At 40.2% G+C, this 14,925-nt stretch overlaps 1 protein-coding gene across 5 annotated transcripts in view; it reads left to right on the top strand.

Annotated features, from left to right (window-relative positions):
- The window catches only part of pcnx2 (pecanex 2), a 41,097-nt gene extending 37,636 nt beyond the window's left edge, over positions 1 to 3,461 (top strand). For 3 of the 5 annotated variants that reach the window (XM_033613692.2, XM_033613694.2, XM_033613697.2), the window contains exons 37-40: positions 292 to 458; positions 550 to 624; positions 1,144 to 1,335; positions 3,032 to 3,461. In XM_033613692.2, coding sequence (XP_033469583.1) covers positions 292 to 458; positions 550 to 624; positions 1,144 to 1,335; positions 3,032 to 3,205 — 608 coding nt within the window. In that variant the 3' untranslated portion in view covers positions 3,206 to 3,461. The remainder of the gene's footprint in view (positions 1 to 291; positions 459 to 549; positions 625 to 1,143; positions 1,336 to 3,031) is intronic. The other 2 variants (XM_033613693.2, XM_078176170.1) reach the window with 1 other exon arrangement.
- Positions 3,462 to 14,925: the final 11,464 nt, after the last annotated feature.

A 14,925-nucleotide genomic window follows, 5' to 3' on the forward strand; every position in this document is an offset into this window, starting at 1 on the left:
GCTTCGAAAGGGGTCAGTTGAGGTGGTTCAGACATCTGATCAGGATGCCTCCTGGGCGCCTCCTGTTAGAGGTGTTCCGGGCATGTCCCACTGGTAGGAGGCCCCAGGGCAGACCCTGAACACGCTGGAGGGATTACGTATCTCATCTGGTCTGAGAAGGCCTTGGGGAGGAGCTGGAAAGTGTTGCTGGGGAGAGGGACGGCTGGGATACTTTTTTTTTCTTTTTACCCCAAAGTATGTTTTTTATTTTTAAATCAGGTTATAAAAGTGTGTATTTCTGTGTTTCTGCAGCCAGGAGAGAGTACCGCAGTCGGTCAGTTCAGCCTCAGAGTCAGCGTCCCCCCGTCAGCAGCCAATCAGGGCCCATCCTGGACTCAGGCTCCACCCACGGGCTCGTCCAGCGTCTGTCCAACAGTCAGCTGTCCTTCAACACTTCAATAGCCTCTATATTCTCCCAGGTATTCACAGACGACACACTGTTCAGCAGGCATCCCTGCTCCTGTGTGCCTCTGTTAGGTGAATAAAGAGGGTGTTTCTCTCTCTCTTCAGGTCCCTCGCCTCTCAGGAGCAGGTGGGATCAGCTCGCAGCTCCAGGCAGCGCAGCATCAGCAGCGCTCCAGCCAGGTACCAACCTGATACTGTTGTGTACATCAACACTTTATCTTAGCCGACACACTGCATCACAACACGACGGCATGTTAGAAATGATCTCAGACAGAAATCAAACATTTAAAGACTTCAGACAGCACATACAAATGGTAATATTCACCTAGAATTAAAAGGCTGTATGCGACATATTTAAATTAAAAGATTTGATGACCGTGTATTTTTCATTCAAATTCTCTTATACTTTAAAAAGTATTTAGCATATATAGAGTTCCTCTTTCGCTGCATTTTATTCATGCAGATGTTACGTAAACCACTTAATGTTATTACCACTACAGAGTTCAAGCAGACATTCAGAGTTTCATCTCTGTCATTATCATAAAAACTCCAAGAAACAATTTCATCGCTGATGGCCAAAGCATGTGATTATAGAGTATAATTGAGTTATTTTTACACACAGCCTGCCGTCTCTGATAATTGTTTGTGCATGAGCATGTTTGTGTTTCATGTTAACTGTACGCTGCGGTCTTTCCCCAGGTCTCCTCATCTTCGTCCACTCTCAGCTTGCTCTTTGGGAAGCGCAGTTTCTCCAGCGGCCTGGTTATCTCCGGGCTGTCGGCTGCTGAGGGGGGCAACACCACTGATACGCAATCCTCATCCAGCGTCAACATCGCTATGGGGCCCTCGCACAGGTCCAGCAGCAGAGCCACGCAGGTAGGGAACAAATCAGTAAGTATACATGCAAACTCTCTTTCTACCTTCTTAATACAGAATGTGGTCCTCTATTTTTTTTAACATTTATATAACAAAGAGTAAAAGACTCTAAAATTAAGAATCTTTTCTCAGGAGTGTCCTGGCCAGATAGGCAGCAGCACAAACAACACAGCTGCAGACATAAACAAAGATATAACAATTAAAATGAAAACAAGAACAAATTACAGAATTATAAGATACTAAAAAACATTAAAAAACATTCAAAGCATCTACACCAGATGTGCCTGCTTCTACGTAATTTAGAAATACTTCAAATGTGTCCAGAGAGACCAGCTCCTGAGACTTAGGTAAGTTTGCAACTTGACTCCAAGCCAAGAGAGCTGCTTAATTTACCGCCCCTCTCCCAACTCAGTATGGACTTTAGTGACAGTATTAGGAATGAGTTCTGTGAGTAAAGACAGTAACTTCCCGTACTTTTTTGTTTGCAGGATGTAGATCCACAGGTAGGAAAAAAGTAGCTCAAGAACAACCTTATATAAGGCAGATCACCCAACCCGAGCATACAGAGAAATGCTGAGTAACGTTTTTTAGTGCTTCATGGTAGACAGTATCCACCTTGTGTAGGCACTGTGAGGATACGTGCATGTATATAACGTACTGTAGTCCAGCACAAACATAAAAGTGGCACAAACAAAGTTTCCTTTCAGCCTTGAAGGAAAAGCAAAACCCAATTTTAACTTCAGTTTTTGCTGAACAGCTAGAGAAAAATCACTCCAAACCTCATTTTTAGGGCTAAAAGCTTGACATTTACTTTAAAGTAATACAATAAAGGAATAGTTTGACATTTTAGAGGGTCAGATAAGAAGTTTGGCACTGCCCTCATAAGTGATCCCTGTCAAGAAATAGTCAACACATAACCCTTGCAAAACCACAGCTGGTAAGTTTGACGTTTTTGTGGCTTGAACAGACAAGATAACATGTTAATTAGTAACACTTTGTGCATCTCCTGGCTGTAGCTTCATGTTCATGTGGTATTGATGGTCCTGATTGACTCTTGGCGAGAAAGCAAACAGGCTATGTTTGTCAGCGTAGCCTATTTGCTAAAGGCTAAAATGTCAGCATTGTACTGTAGATCGTAACCACACTAGCAGATGGGATAAAGCCTGTGGACAACATTTACATTTCTGTAACAACTGGTGCACCAGGTGAGAGTGGACTCAAACACATGACTTTGGAGATAGTTCAAGTAAAATAACAGTCTTTACTGGTCAAAAGGTAGGTTTGGTACTCAAAAGGACTATCTGTGGAGGCAAACAAATCCAACAGGGAGGAGGCAGAGTCAATCAACAGGCTAGATCCAAAAAAAAAAGAACAAGAAAAGGACACAGGACACACAAGGAGCTAAGACGAACTGGCACTGAGAGAGAACAAGACACACACTAAATACTCTGGTGAGGGGAAGGATAACAAGACACAGGTGAGGTTAATCAGGGCGGGACAGACAATCAGACACAGGTGAAGTCATCAGAAGGGAGGGAAAACACAGGGACAGGAAGTGAAGTGATCTGAAACGAGAGGAGCTGTGAGATAAAAATAAAAATCCCACTCACTGCTGTTTTAATTTGACTTGGGATGCAAAATGGTGCAGTACAGGCTATAAACAAACATTATATCTCTAGTTCCATTGCCTCCTCTCTTTCTTCTCTCTCAGTGGACATCAGAGCCATATGAGAGCATAGACGCATCCTACTCCAACGCAGCCATCACAGTGAAAGACGGCGTGCAGTCAGGCGACCGAGGCTGCAGCCAGGGATTGGATGAGACCCAGGAGGATTCGGCATCTGTCTCAACAGCTCCAGAGACGGCGGATCAAAAGAGCGTCTGAGAGAGAGAACACACACACACACACACACACACATATGATGAGAGTGCCCAAACTCGTGCCCATATACAGAGAGGACTGTATGAAACGTTACACATATACACAAACATATGGAGGATTGTATGAGAGAGCACCCATGCACACAAACCTGCCTCCTCTCCCGTCCTCAGCATGTGGTCTCACCTTGTTGTCTGAATGTAAACAAGTCTGAAAAATGATCTCGGATCCGGTTGATGAAATAAAGACGTTTTTAAATGAGGGTGCCTTTTCTTTCTACCTCATGGCATCTATTGTTTAAATGTGTTGTGTTTAAATATGTTTATATGGTTATACTGTATTACTTTATACTTTATTTGTATAAAGCAAAAACCTTCCAATGCAGTTCCTTGCCACGCTGGTGAGACCATCCCAATGACGTGAGCTCATCTGTTTCACCCTCTGTATCAGTCTGGCTCCGCTGTTGCCCTGAACACTTCCAGAGCCAGACTGCTACAGAGAGCCACGTCATCAGGATGATTTTACCAGACTAGTTCCTGGCAGTGTGTAACAAACAATGCTGTATATGTTTCTCTCTTCCACGAACTTTCCAGGATGATCCTTAGATTGTTTGAGGCCAGCATGTGATCCGGCGAAAGAAAACACATGCAGACTTCTTGACAGTAAATACATAGTATGAGTAGTTTTACACAGTGGCTGACTGAAACTGAATATATATATATCATAACATATCAAACCAACTTCTAGTGTAGAGTTAGGCCCAGGATTTAACTTTACATTTCTGGTTAAATGATGGATCTTTTTTAACTTAAGAATTTGGTTGGTTGGAATCGAACCTGCAGCAGCTGCAGCAAGGACAAAGGCTTTATACTTTAGGTGTCCCCTCTGCTATGTGAGCTAGTGGGCACCCTGGCAGTATTTGTAATTTGTTTAAAATTGACTACTTTTATGCCAATAAAGTAAGAAATTAGCCTAAAATAAAGGTTCCTTCCCAAACAATCATAATGTGGAGGAAGATGTGAGAAACCATTTAGACCTTCATATTGGGAAATAAAATGTACAGAAAGAATAATTGAACGAGTAGTCTCTATATACACACACTATATTCAGTGAATGTAGAGTCTGTAGGCAAACCCCAGAGATCTTGCCTCTGGAAGAAGAGAGGAAGAGCCCTGGTTTCCAGTGCTAGGCTGTTTGTAGTCCGCGTGATATTGACCAATCACATTTGAGCCGGCTGCAGTTGTTAACAGGTTAAACGCCCCGTGCGGTGAACTAACGAGGCGGAACATAATTGACGTCACTGCAAACTCTGAATCCATCGCAATGGTTCAGCATATTTACTTATATATAAACGGAAGTCGGAAATGGAAATTCGCCTCCTCCGCCCAAATCAAACCGGAATGCCAAAAAATTGGGGGTCTGCCCCCAGAGGCTGTATCGGAGTCTACCGGAAGTCAGACGCTGAATACAGCCGATGGGTTCCGAGAATGCTGAACAAGTAACTGAATAAATAAAATATGAAAAATCCAAATACTTTAAAAAAATTGCACCTATTCAGTATTTGACCAAATGTCTACTTGCTTTTGTTTCTGGGTCATGGCGTTGAAGTATGGCTAGAAAAGTGTTTGTGCAGAACATTATGATGTCACCGTGAAGTTGACCTTTGACCTTTTGGATATAAAATGTCATCAATTAATTTTGTCCTATCAGACATTTCTGTGAATTCTGTTATGATTAGCATATTACCGGTAATTCTTGAGGTATGGCCAAAAACATCTTTCATGATGACATAGCGACCTTTAACCTTCAACCACCTAAATCATATCAGTTCATCGTTGAGTCCAAGTGGATGTTTGTACCTAATTTGAAGAAATTCCCTCAAGGTGTTGCTGAGATATCACGTTCACAAGAATGGGACAATTGGTGGACTTACAGCCTTATATTTCTCAATTCTGTATGTCTGCCAATCAGTCAAGTAGATATTGAAATAGAGATTCACAGGATAAGTGAAAACTTTGAAAAGTCATCCTCTGGGGACCATGAACGTCTGTACAAAATTACCTGACAACTCATCTGATAATTGTTGAGATATTTTAGTCTGGATTAAAGTGGTGGGCCGACCGAATGACTTGAGCTGCACCGCTTCTCACAGCATAAAATTATTTTTGGTTAAAGAAATGTGGAAACCTTTTTATTTGTAACGTTACCAGATCCTTCTCCTCACTCACAAAGTCCTCCATAACCAGGCCCCCTCCTACCTCCTTGACCTGCTCCACCGCCAGACCTTCCATGCCAACCTCCCGACTCCACCACTCAGGACCAAGCACGGGACCTGGGGCGACAGAGCTTTCCCCATAGCTGCACCCCCCAACCTCTGCAGGTTATATTTGCTGGTTATCTCCCACACCTCCCGTCAAAGAAAGACACAGTCACATTTGGCAAAAATCTATTAAGTATTTATTGTAAGTTGTTACATTTAGATTTCTTTCTCTAGCAGCACTATTTAAATTACAGATATTCAAGGGCAGTTACCATAGATTGGAGTTTTCTCATAATGCAAGATGTCATCGTGTAAACAAAGACAGAGACTGAACCGTAGATCAAAATGTACCACAAACTGAACACGCCGTTAATGTGACGGTAACTCATGTGAAGTTATTAACTGATGAACAACATTTCTGTGTCTTTTGAGATAAAAGAAAAAAGAAACAATGGTTGAAATAAATTAAAACAATACAAAAAGTAAGAATAGTGAACAAGTTTTGTTGTGTGACACAGTTACAATTTCAGTTGGATCTGATATAGTTGCTCGTAATCCACATCAGTCACGCGTCAAAAAGTTCAGTGCCTGTTAAAGTCTTCAGGTCTGTTGGTTACATGTCAATGATGAAGTACATGTCGATGACTCGGAGAGATGACACAAAGACCCGTGACAGCAACGTGAAAAGACAAAATACAAATAAAATGTGTTTCGTACTAAGAACCGTTTTGAGTCCAACAGAACATGTGATGTTTTATTCAGACAGTTCATTTGACCCCTTCACATTAAAACGAAAGGTAGGTAATTATTTTGGCACATTTTATCCACCAAAGACACGTTGTTGTACTTCCTGGGTCAGCTGCATTGGCCAGTGTGTCAGGCGAAAGAGGCGAAGTCGCCCCCCTTCTGGTGGACCACCATCGGACCTTGTTTAAAAAAAAAAATTAATATGCACAGTAGTTAATGCTGAGAGACAAACACTTTTTTGATGCAGCTTGAATCGTGCAATGAATCACACATATAATGTTTGGAAATTTAAAAGATAGTTTTGCACTTCAAGAAAGTCACAGTTTGTCATAAAACTAGCGCCTAGTGTTAGGTTTCTATTTCTGGCGATGGCATTTGAAAATGGAGTTCATTTGTGAAGATTATCTTACTGAGCAAAATGTGTGAGTATCATAAACATTTGTTTGCTAATAAGCTCATATTCATCGATAATCCAAAATCAAATGGAAAAATTACACTGGCTTTTTGACAAGGGAACCAGTGTGATGCTAACTTTCGTGCAGCCTACAGAAAAATGTCATCCCTGGTGGACTCTATTACGACCCATTCCATTTATTTTAAGGCAGCGTCCTCTAGTGGCCATAGTAATAAATAATGGACTGAGCAAAAAAAGACTTTATAATGTTATACAAATATTGAAGAAGCCCCTATAGGGTGGGTGGCAGTGGCGGTGGGATGGGTCAAACAAACACTGGACTTTCACCCAGGAGACCAGTGTCTGCATCTTGAAGTCAAAGCTGACTTGTTGTAACAACAATGTAGCCTAGTACACTATAATGTGTAGTATGGTATGCTAGTGACTTATGTCATGTGTCAGATGTGATGTGTGTCACGTGGCAAACGTCACGATACATTAGTGACAAAAGTACTTGCCAAACCATGATGTTTTCCTAAACCTAGCCATGTAGTTTTGTTGCCTAAGCTAACCAGGTAGTTCTGGAGCCGAACTGGGACTGTATCATGATGATAAGGACTTCAACTGTTAGAACGGTGTTATATACGTCTTTATATGGTGATATAAAGGAGATGATGACGAGCTAAAAATAGATCTTGATAATAAAAACTAAGACGAAATCTATGTTTCATTTTCGTTGACGAGACGAGACGTGACAAAAACGTTCATGGTGGACTATCAGACATTGATAAAGATGAAGTTCACTTAGTAGTTTAATGTTAATACAGCAAACCTACGACAAACTCTGATTTTCTTGACTATCCAAATGATCTTTTAAATTGACAAACATCATATGTGTAATTCATGGCACAAGCCAAACATGATCAAAATCTGTTTTCTCCTTTATCATTGACTACGGTACATATTTTTTCTACAATAAGTTCCTATGGGCGGCACTGAAAGGGGAGGAACTTGCTTTTCATTCTTTTTTATATAAATATATTTTTTTATGTAACTCAACTACTTCTTTGAAGGAATAGTTTAACATTTGGAAAACACACAACTTGGCCTTCCCAAGAGTTGGATGAGAAGATATGAAGCTGGAGCCAGCAGCTGGTTAGCTTAGCTTAGCAAAATTATTTCTTGGGTCGTCATGGAATACTCCGACACATTCAACCCATGACACCTTGTTTTTGTATGAACTAGCGATAAAGCTAAAATGAGTGAGTTTCAGAGGTGGACAAAGCCACATTAGCAGTTTCACCTTGCTTGTCTTAAATTAAGGTGACCAGCTGCTGCCTGTAGCGTTATAGTTAGCGCACAAATACAGGAGTGTTGTTGATCTTCTTGTCTAACTCTTGGCAAGAAAGCAAATGCGCGTATTTCCCAAAAAAGTTGAACTATTTCTCCAACAGCACCCATTTTAAGTTTCACACAGCTACTTGTACTTGGGTGTACATATTTCTTTAATCTTCTGTCCTTGGTGAAAACTAGTCACATCTGTATTGTACTATCATGCAGAGAATTGCCAGTAACAATGTAATTAAATATTTCTTACAATGTACAAATTCCCTACTGCTGAGCGCTGTTAACTTTGTACCAGCTCTGTCTTGACGCACAGATTCACATCCCTGTGAGAGGAAACGAGCCCCTCCTGTGATAATCTACAACAGAGGATGTGTTTCGTCAAGGTTGGACTAATACGATAGAAAACTCTTTTCAATGCTACATCTCAGGGTGCTTTTGACAGCGACTGCCGATCAAGGATTGACGATCAGTTGATGATCAAATGTCAGATCCTTGGGCAGCACGACCCTGAAGGTTAGGGACACAGTGCTCTGAGATGTTCGAGGAAGTTGCACAATCTGTTGAACTCATGAGCTTCCTGGCTGCTGTTCGAAGCTCCACTGTCATTTTCTCATGTCGACATTTTAAATCTGACACCTTGAGGTCGCTTTTTTGTTTGTGTGGCAACATAATAAATAATAAATTTCACTCTACACTGACTTGTTGACTGTTAGCGAGCAGGAGGATCAGATTGAACCTGCGCTGATGTAAATAAAACAGTCAGGATCTCAGTCATCATCAAAAGTTTTCAAGCAACCAGTGAAAAACAGTGAAAAGTTGAGCTCGACTGACAAAAGTCTTGATTTAAAAGCCCGCTGCATTCACACTGTCCTGGTGGAATTTCTCTGCAAGTCATGCATGTGGAAATAACCAACCATAGTCTATATTTGTTAATACAAAGAGGGTCATTTAGTCATTCTGGCAATTCATGAGACAAGAACCCATAACTGTCGATATTAGTGAAACATACTAGAAGAAAAATATGAACCTCTCAAAAGAGTTTCTGATATTTTTAATTGTCTGCATACTGCAGTACTTGAATACATACTCATACAGTATCGTTTATAGCAAATAACTGAATTATTTCATTTATTTAGCAAAAAGCATGCTGAATAGAAAAAGAGTCACTTTTTTCTGAATCGCCCAAAGTGACGGTAAAATTCTTTTTATTTTTCACCAGCGGATCATCTCTCCACGTCTGTGATCTATCTACAAAGGCATGACAAAAACCAAGAGGCTTAGGCATCTAAATCAATAAAGAGAAAAGTGATTGCCTAAAACTGTTGAACTTCAACCAGGTACCTGCACAAATATAATCTCTTTCCTAATAGTAGCACAAACACCTCTGGAAGAGGTACAAAAGAGACAATATGAAGGTGTCAGTAGGAGGAACAAACATCAGTATAATTTCTTTTTTTTGCTGTAAAATGGGACCGTCTCTGTTTTAACTGCTATTAACAGTGTCGTACATGTGATGGTACAGAGAGAGGAAGTGAGACAGACAGAGAAAGAGACAGAAAGAGATCTTGAGGTCTGTTGTGAAGCATAAAGAGGCACCAAATCCAACTGAGGGAACACACAAAGCAGGTTGAGTTTCAAACCAACATCAGTCGATACATCTGTCTTTAGCCACGATGCACTGTGAGGAATTGTGGAGGAAAATCTATAAAACATCAACCCTCCTATTCTCATTTCCATCTCGCTTCAGGAGCAATATTTTCTGTACAAATAAAGAGTTAAAAAATAAATCATTAGACCTAAATCAACCCTCAACTCGAACCTAACAGCGGCTCACAGGAGCTGAGTAAATGGTCTCGTACCGTAGAGTAACACATCATTGACTTTTCTTACATCTTGCATTAGTGGAGTATTAATAAAAACAGAAAACCCACTTCTGCTGATGTGTCCCACATCAACGCTACTGTATTAGCACAGTGATAGTCTGACCGGATGTGGCTACAAAAAGAATGAAGAATAGAAAAATAAGTTGTTGTTGTTTGCTGACGACACAGTGCTGCACACGTTTAATCACAAAGTCACACTAACAGCTGTGCAGTGTCCACTGACAAACAACAAAAAGATCATCATGACCAAAACTACTTCATGGCAAGTTAAATATTTTATTTTTTAATTGGTTACTGGTTATAAAATGTGAGTCATGTTTGGACAGTGCACATGCTCCTCCGCCCTTCAAAGTAAGACTATGTAGTTTAATATACTAATTAAGGTTTTGCAGCCTCACTAGACTGTATCAAAGAAGTGGACTTCATTACGACACTAAACATTTTCCCTAATAAGTTTATCGCTAGTGTCAAGTCTTCTTCAATACAGCATGATGTACCTTTTGTAAATTACATGGCAATGGCCAAAATGCCAAATTCATGGCTTCAAATTAAGCCCCTAGGACCAGTGCTGGGCTATGAACCCAATTAGACATAGTGGCCAAACCGTGGAATTACAACTTGCAGGACGAGGACCGTAACGTGATGCCATGGGGCTTAAAAATACTTTTTCTGACAGACTTGCACTGTGAAAGAGACGTCTGTGAATCAGCTGATAAAATTTCTTTGAGTGTCACACACGCTGCAAGATGACTCATCTCAATATTGGGACTTTATTTAGAAAACTTCTGTTTGAAATGTTTACGACAACAACAGAACATAGCTAGAGTTTCTCCTGCCTAATCACTCCCCGTGGATACGAGGAATTTGGGGACATGAGATTTGGGGGGCTACGGCCTGGAGGTGGATGCTGAAAGAGCAAGCAGCAGTACTGATGCAGGGCAGCAGCATTGACAAGGCAGAGGAAGAGCTGGGAAATTTCTGCAACTTAAATAGGCTGCCAGTTTGGGAGGGTGTTCTCACAGGGTTTGCTCCATTTAATTCATTCGGTCAGATAACACTTCAGAAGTTAGCAGATGGCTGAACTGTTGGTGAGCTGTTTGGCTGGCAAAAATCTCTAGTGTGCTTGCTCAATGGGCCCCACAATGCAGAAGTCGAGGGGTGAGTATTGTCTAAAAAATTATGGTATCGGCACCAATACCAGTACACTTAAAGCAATATGTAATACTATAATACTAATTGAGTAGTTAATTTGATACCCCTAACGTGACTCGAATGGCATGTAGAATACCTTAAAACTTTAATTAATAGCCCGGGGTTTGTATATATGGGACAGACATCTTTATAAAACAGGCCTTTAATTCCTTTCACACAAAACTCTTGCTTGGAAAAGATCACCACTTTTTTCTTCTCTCTTATTTATGATGCCGGTAATTCTGAACGAATCATATTTTGGTGCTCGTGTTTTCTTGAAATAAACTGGACGATTAAAATGTGGAGAATCTAACCAAGCTAATGATTTGTATCTGTATGTGCGATCTACGCAGCTCACTAACATTAGCTCAGGCATGTAGCCAACAACTCGGAGGGCTTTAAGAGGCTTTACATTTTAAGATCTTCTATAAAAATGAACTGATTTGTGGAGTCAGAGCTTGGTCTTTCGTTAGGCTCGGCTTTTAACTGAAGTTTTACAGCAGCCATAATTTCAGTTTTGGTGGCATTTTGGCACGCTAAACTCCTAGACCCGTCAAATACACAATGCTTTGGGATTTTGTGATAACCACACATTATTATAGCAATACTCAACTGGGCCTGTACAAAAAGTTATGAATGAATTTGCATACCTATTTCTTAATAAAGAGGCAAACTCCAAGTACAAAATTTTATTTAATTTCAAAAATCTTCACAGGGAACCTATTAGTCAATGTTAGCGCATGGGACGCATCATTATCTTACATTACTTCCTGTTTAAATGGTTGTGTTATTGGTGCTTTAATGTTAATAGGTTTAAAATGAATTCTTGAATCATTTCGTTAATAAATATTTCATGAGCAACAGTTGGTTGTCAATAGTTATTTGATATTAGCAAATAAAAACCAACATTTATGTCGTAATAAGACTGATAACACACGTTATAGGTGCTATTGTGCACAGATATTAATACAGGTGTGCCTTGAGAGGGCACAGAAAGTTTGAAAACCCTTGTCTTAAAGGTAGCAAGTACCGATACCCAGCCGCCATGGTTGCTATGTCCACTTCTTTGACACAGTCTTTAGGCGTGACCACTAGCTTGTGGCTGCAATGATGGCTAATGCTAGCAAACGTTACACAGGTCTCGCCCTGTAAACTACATTACTGAGTCAGTTTGCTGACTTACACATTGTTTGATCATTTGTCCTTCTCATTTAACTGTCACCTGTGGCAACTATAACATTTGTTTATCAAAATTTACATAGTCTTACTTTAGAAATGACCAACTGTAAAAAAAGACAAGGACAAGTCCTTTTTTTTTTTTTTTACCTCACAGGATGGGGCTCGATAATCATATTTGTCACAGAACATCATGATGTGGTTACTCCTTCAATAAATAAAGTGTTTCCCCCTCAGTTAGGAAATACTGCACAGGGTCAGCTACCAGTGTTGTAGCCTGAGTAATGAGCGTCTCTCCCGTCAGTCAACTTCTCAGTCAGTCGCTGATCCGTCAGTTCCAGTCGTCTATATAATCTCACCAAGACTCCAGCACACAGCCACATAATGTCAGACAACAACACATTTATTTGTTTTCAGCAAGGTTTCTTTTTTATCATCACGAAGGCATATACTATTTTCTCTGTATATTACTTGTTATATATATATCTATATATATCTATAGATATATATGTATAATATTTATATAGAAACAAAAATAAGCGTACATTTTTGCTGAATAAGATTGAAGAATATCAGCAAAGGGCAATGTAAACCATGGTCCATCTAAAACCGGTGAAAGGTGCGGTAGGTCGCCCTTTCCCAACTCACCCACAGTAACAGATTTGCATAGGCAAAAATGGGATTAGCCCTTAGACAGTGGATTCCTGAATTCTTTATAGAGATGCAAAATCTAGTTCAGCTCAACACAATTAAAAACAAACATACATACAAACAAAAAAATAATAATAATGTTGACTAGGCCAAGCTCTCTTTAACCCCTCTGGTCATATACATAGTCATTTTTCTGTGCACATTTTTTTTTACAGTGTTAGGCTTCAAGTAGATCTAAAAACAACTTGTACATTGACAACTAGATGTGAAATAAATTAACCAACATGAGAGGTAGTGAAAAGCCTACGGAGACGTTTGTTGTTGTTTCTTTTTTTTTTTTTTTTATACAAAGGAAAAAAAAATCATAAAACGTGTCAGTAAGGCCAAAGCTTCGCAAACCTCCTCCGCCCCCATCAGGACACTTCAGCTCTAAAACTGTTTTCGGTCAACAAACCACAGCCACGTTTCAAAAAGAAAACACCCCCTCGCTTGGAACCCATGGAGATTTAAAGACAAAAATCTAAACTCAGCGATGACACTACATCACTTCACATCATCATCATTGCTTGTAAAATCTACATTTGAAATGCAGTTATTAAAAAATAAACAACCGTGTACTCTTCTCCCGCTGTGTAAAAGTCACAATAAATTAAGAGGAAAGGACGTGAGCAGACAACGCAAGCTTCTGCTGCGTCCGTCCTCCCTGTAAAACACCGTTACCTGGGTTTTCTGCTGTGTCTGTCCTCCCCCTGTAAACCCTGTAAAGTGCTAAAAGGAGTTAGCACTGGGGCAGAGACCTGCTGGCTCGTCTGCTCACACCGGGGACAGTTATCTCCCCAAGGTTACGAGTATCTAATAAGGTACACACATCGCACAATTTATAAATGTAAACTTGGTTTTTAATTGCACCATGATTTCATCTGGTTCTTGGTGAAACATTCTCGTGTTAATTACTGTGTAGACTCAGCGACAAGGAGCTGTACTGTGCAGGAGAGGTCTGCAGGAGAGCGTCAGGAGCGACAAGCGTTCGTCTACCGAGTCAAAAAAGTTACAAAGTTGTCCAAATACAACATCTAAAATGGTTCCTGGAAAGTGCTCCGAGGAGAAAGTGTGACAATTGATCCTCCAGTATCAGGATTGGTTAACTGCTCTGTATTCGTCTGATTGACTGAGCGCATGCATGCACAGCTCTTCATTACAGCAGCTAAGCAACATCAATCAGGTCCCTATGGGTGTTAATGTGGTCTGCGTGTGAGTACTGTATTGCCAAAGGTTAAATATACTATATTTATTAAGGAACATTGCAGTGATTATTGGATTAGACTTGCCTTCTTTGACTTTACTGATTTAAAACCAATACTTCACGACAGAAAGCTTTTGTAGTAGCACGATAGCTTGGTTTTAAGCTGGCGGCTTAAGGAAACTCAAAATCCCATCATTCAATGGACTCTTTTTTCCATTTAGGCTCAAGCAGAAGGCCTGTATTTCTTTTTTAAAAACAATAAATTGAATTATCTGTTTCCTTATTTAAGTCCTCTTGCAAACTAGAAGCAGCCAGTTCTTAAATAATCCAACAGTACCATTAAAACATTTTGAGTATCGTCGTCATGGTAAGTAATTTACAAGCTAAACTTCGGACAATTCAAAACCAATCTAACATGGTGGGACATAGACTCCAATCTAGTCACTAACTACATCCAATTGCACTTCAATAGTCTGCTAATACATCCTGCGCCGTCTACTCTTAAATTTAATCTAGTCCAAACTTGGCACGTGAACTTCAGGTAGTTTAAAGGAGGTGGCAACACGGATGCCTACATTTACCAGTGAGGAGTGGCACTGTTTCATTGACACTTCACGACCAACCGAGAGGTCAGCCCTCCGTCGTGTGACACAAAGAATATACTCGGAGGTCCGGTTCATTAAACAAAATAGCATATACTGCACTCATGCACTTTCTACTGCACATCCACAGGCCGGGAACAAATGTTCACATCATCAAAAAAATAACAAAAAAAGAATATGTCCTTTTTGCTAAAAATGTTAATGGGACATTTTGGCAAGACCCCCTTAAAAG

Source organism: Epinephelus lanceolatus, chromosome 17, assembly GCF_041903045.1.
Source record: "Epinephelus lanceolatus isolate andai-2023 chromosome 17, ASM4190304v1, whole genome shotgun sequence".
Lineage (NCBI taxonomy): Eukaryota > Metazoa > Chordata > Actinopteri > Perciformes > Serranidae > Epinephelus > Epinephelus lanceolatus.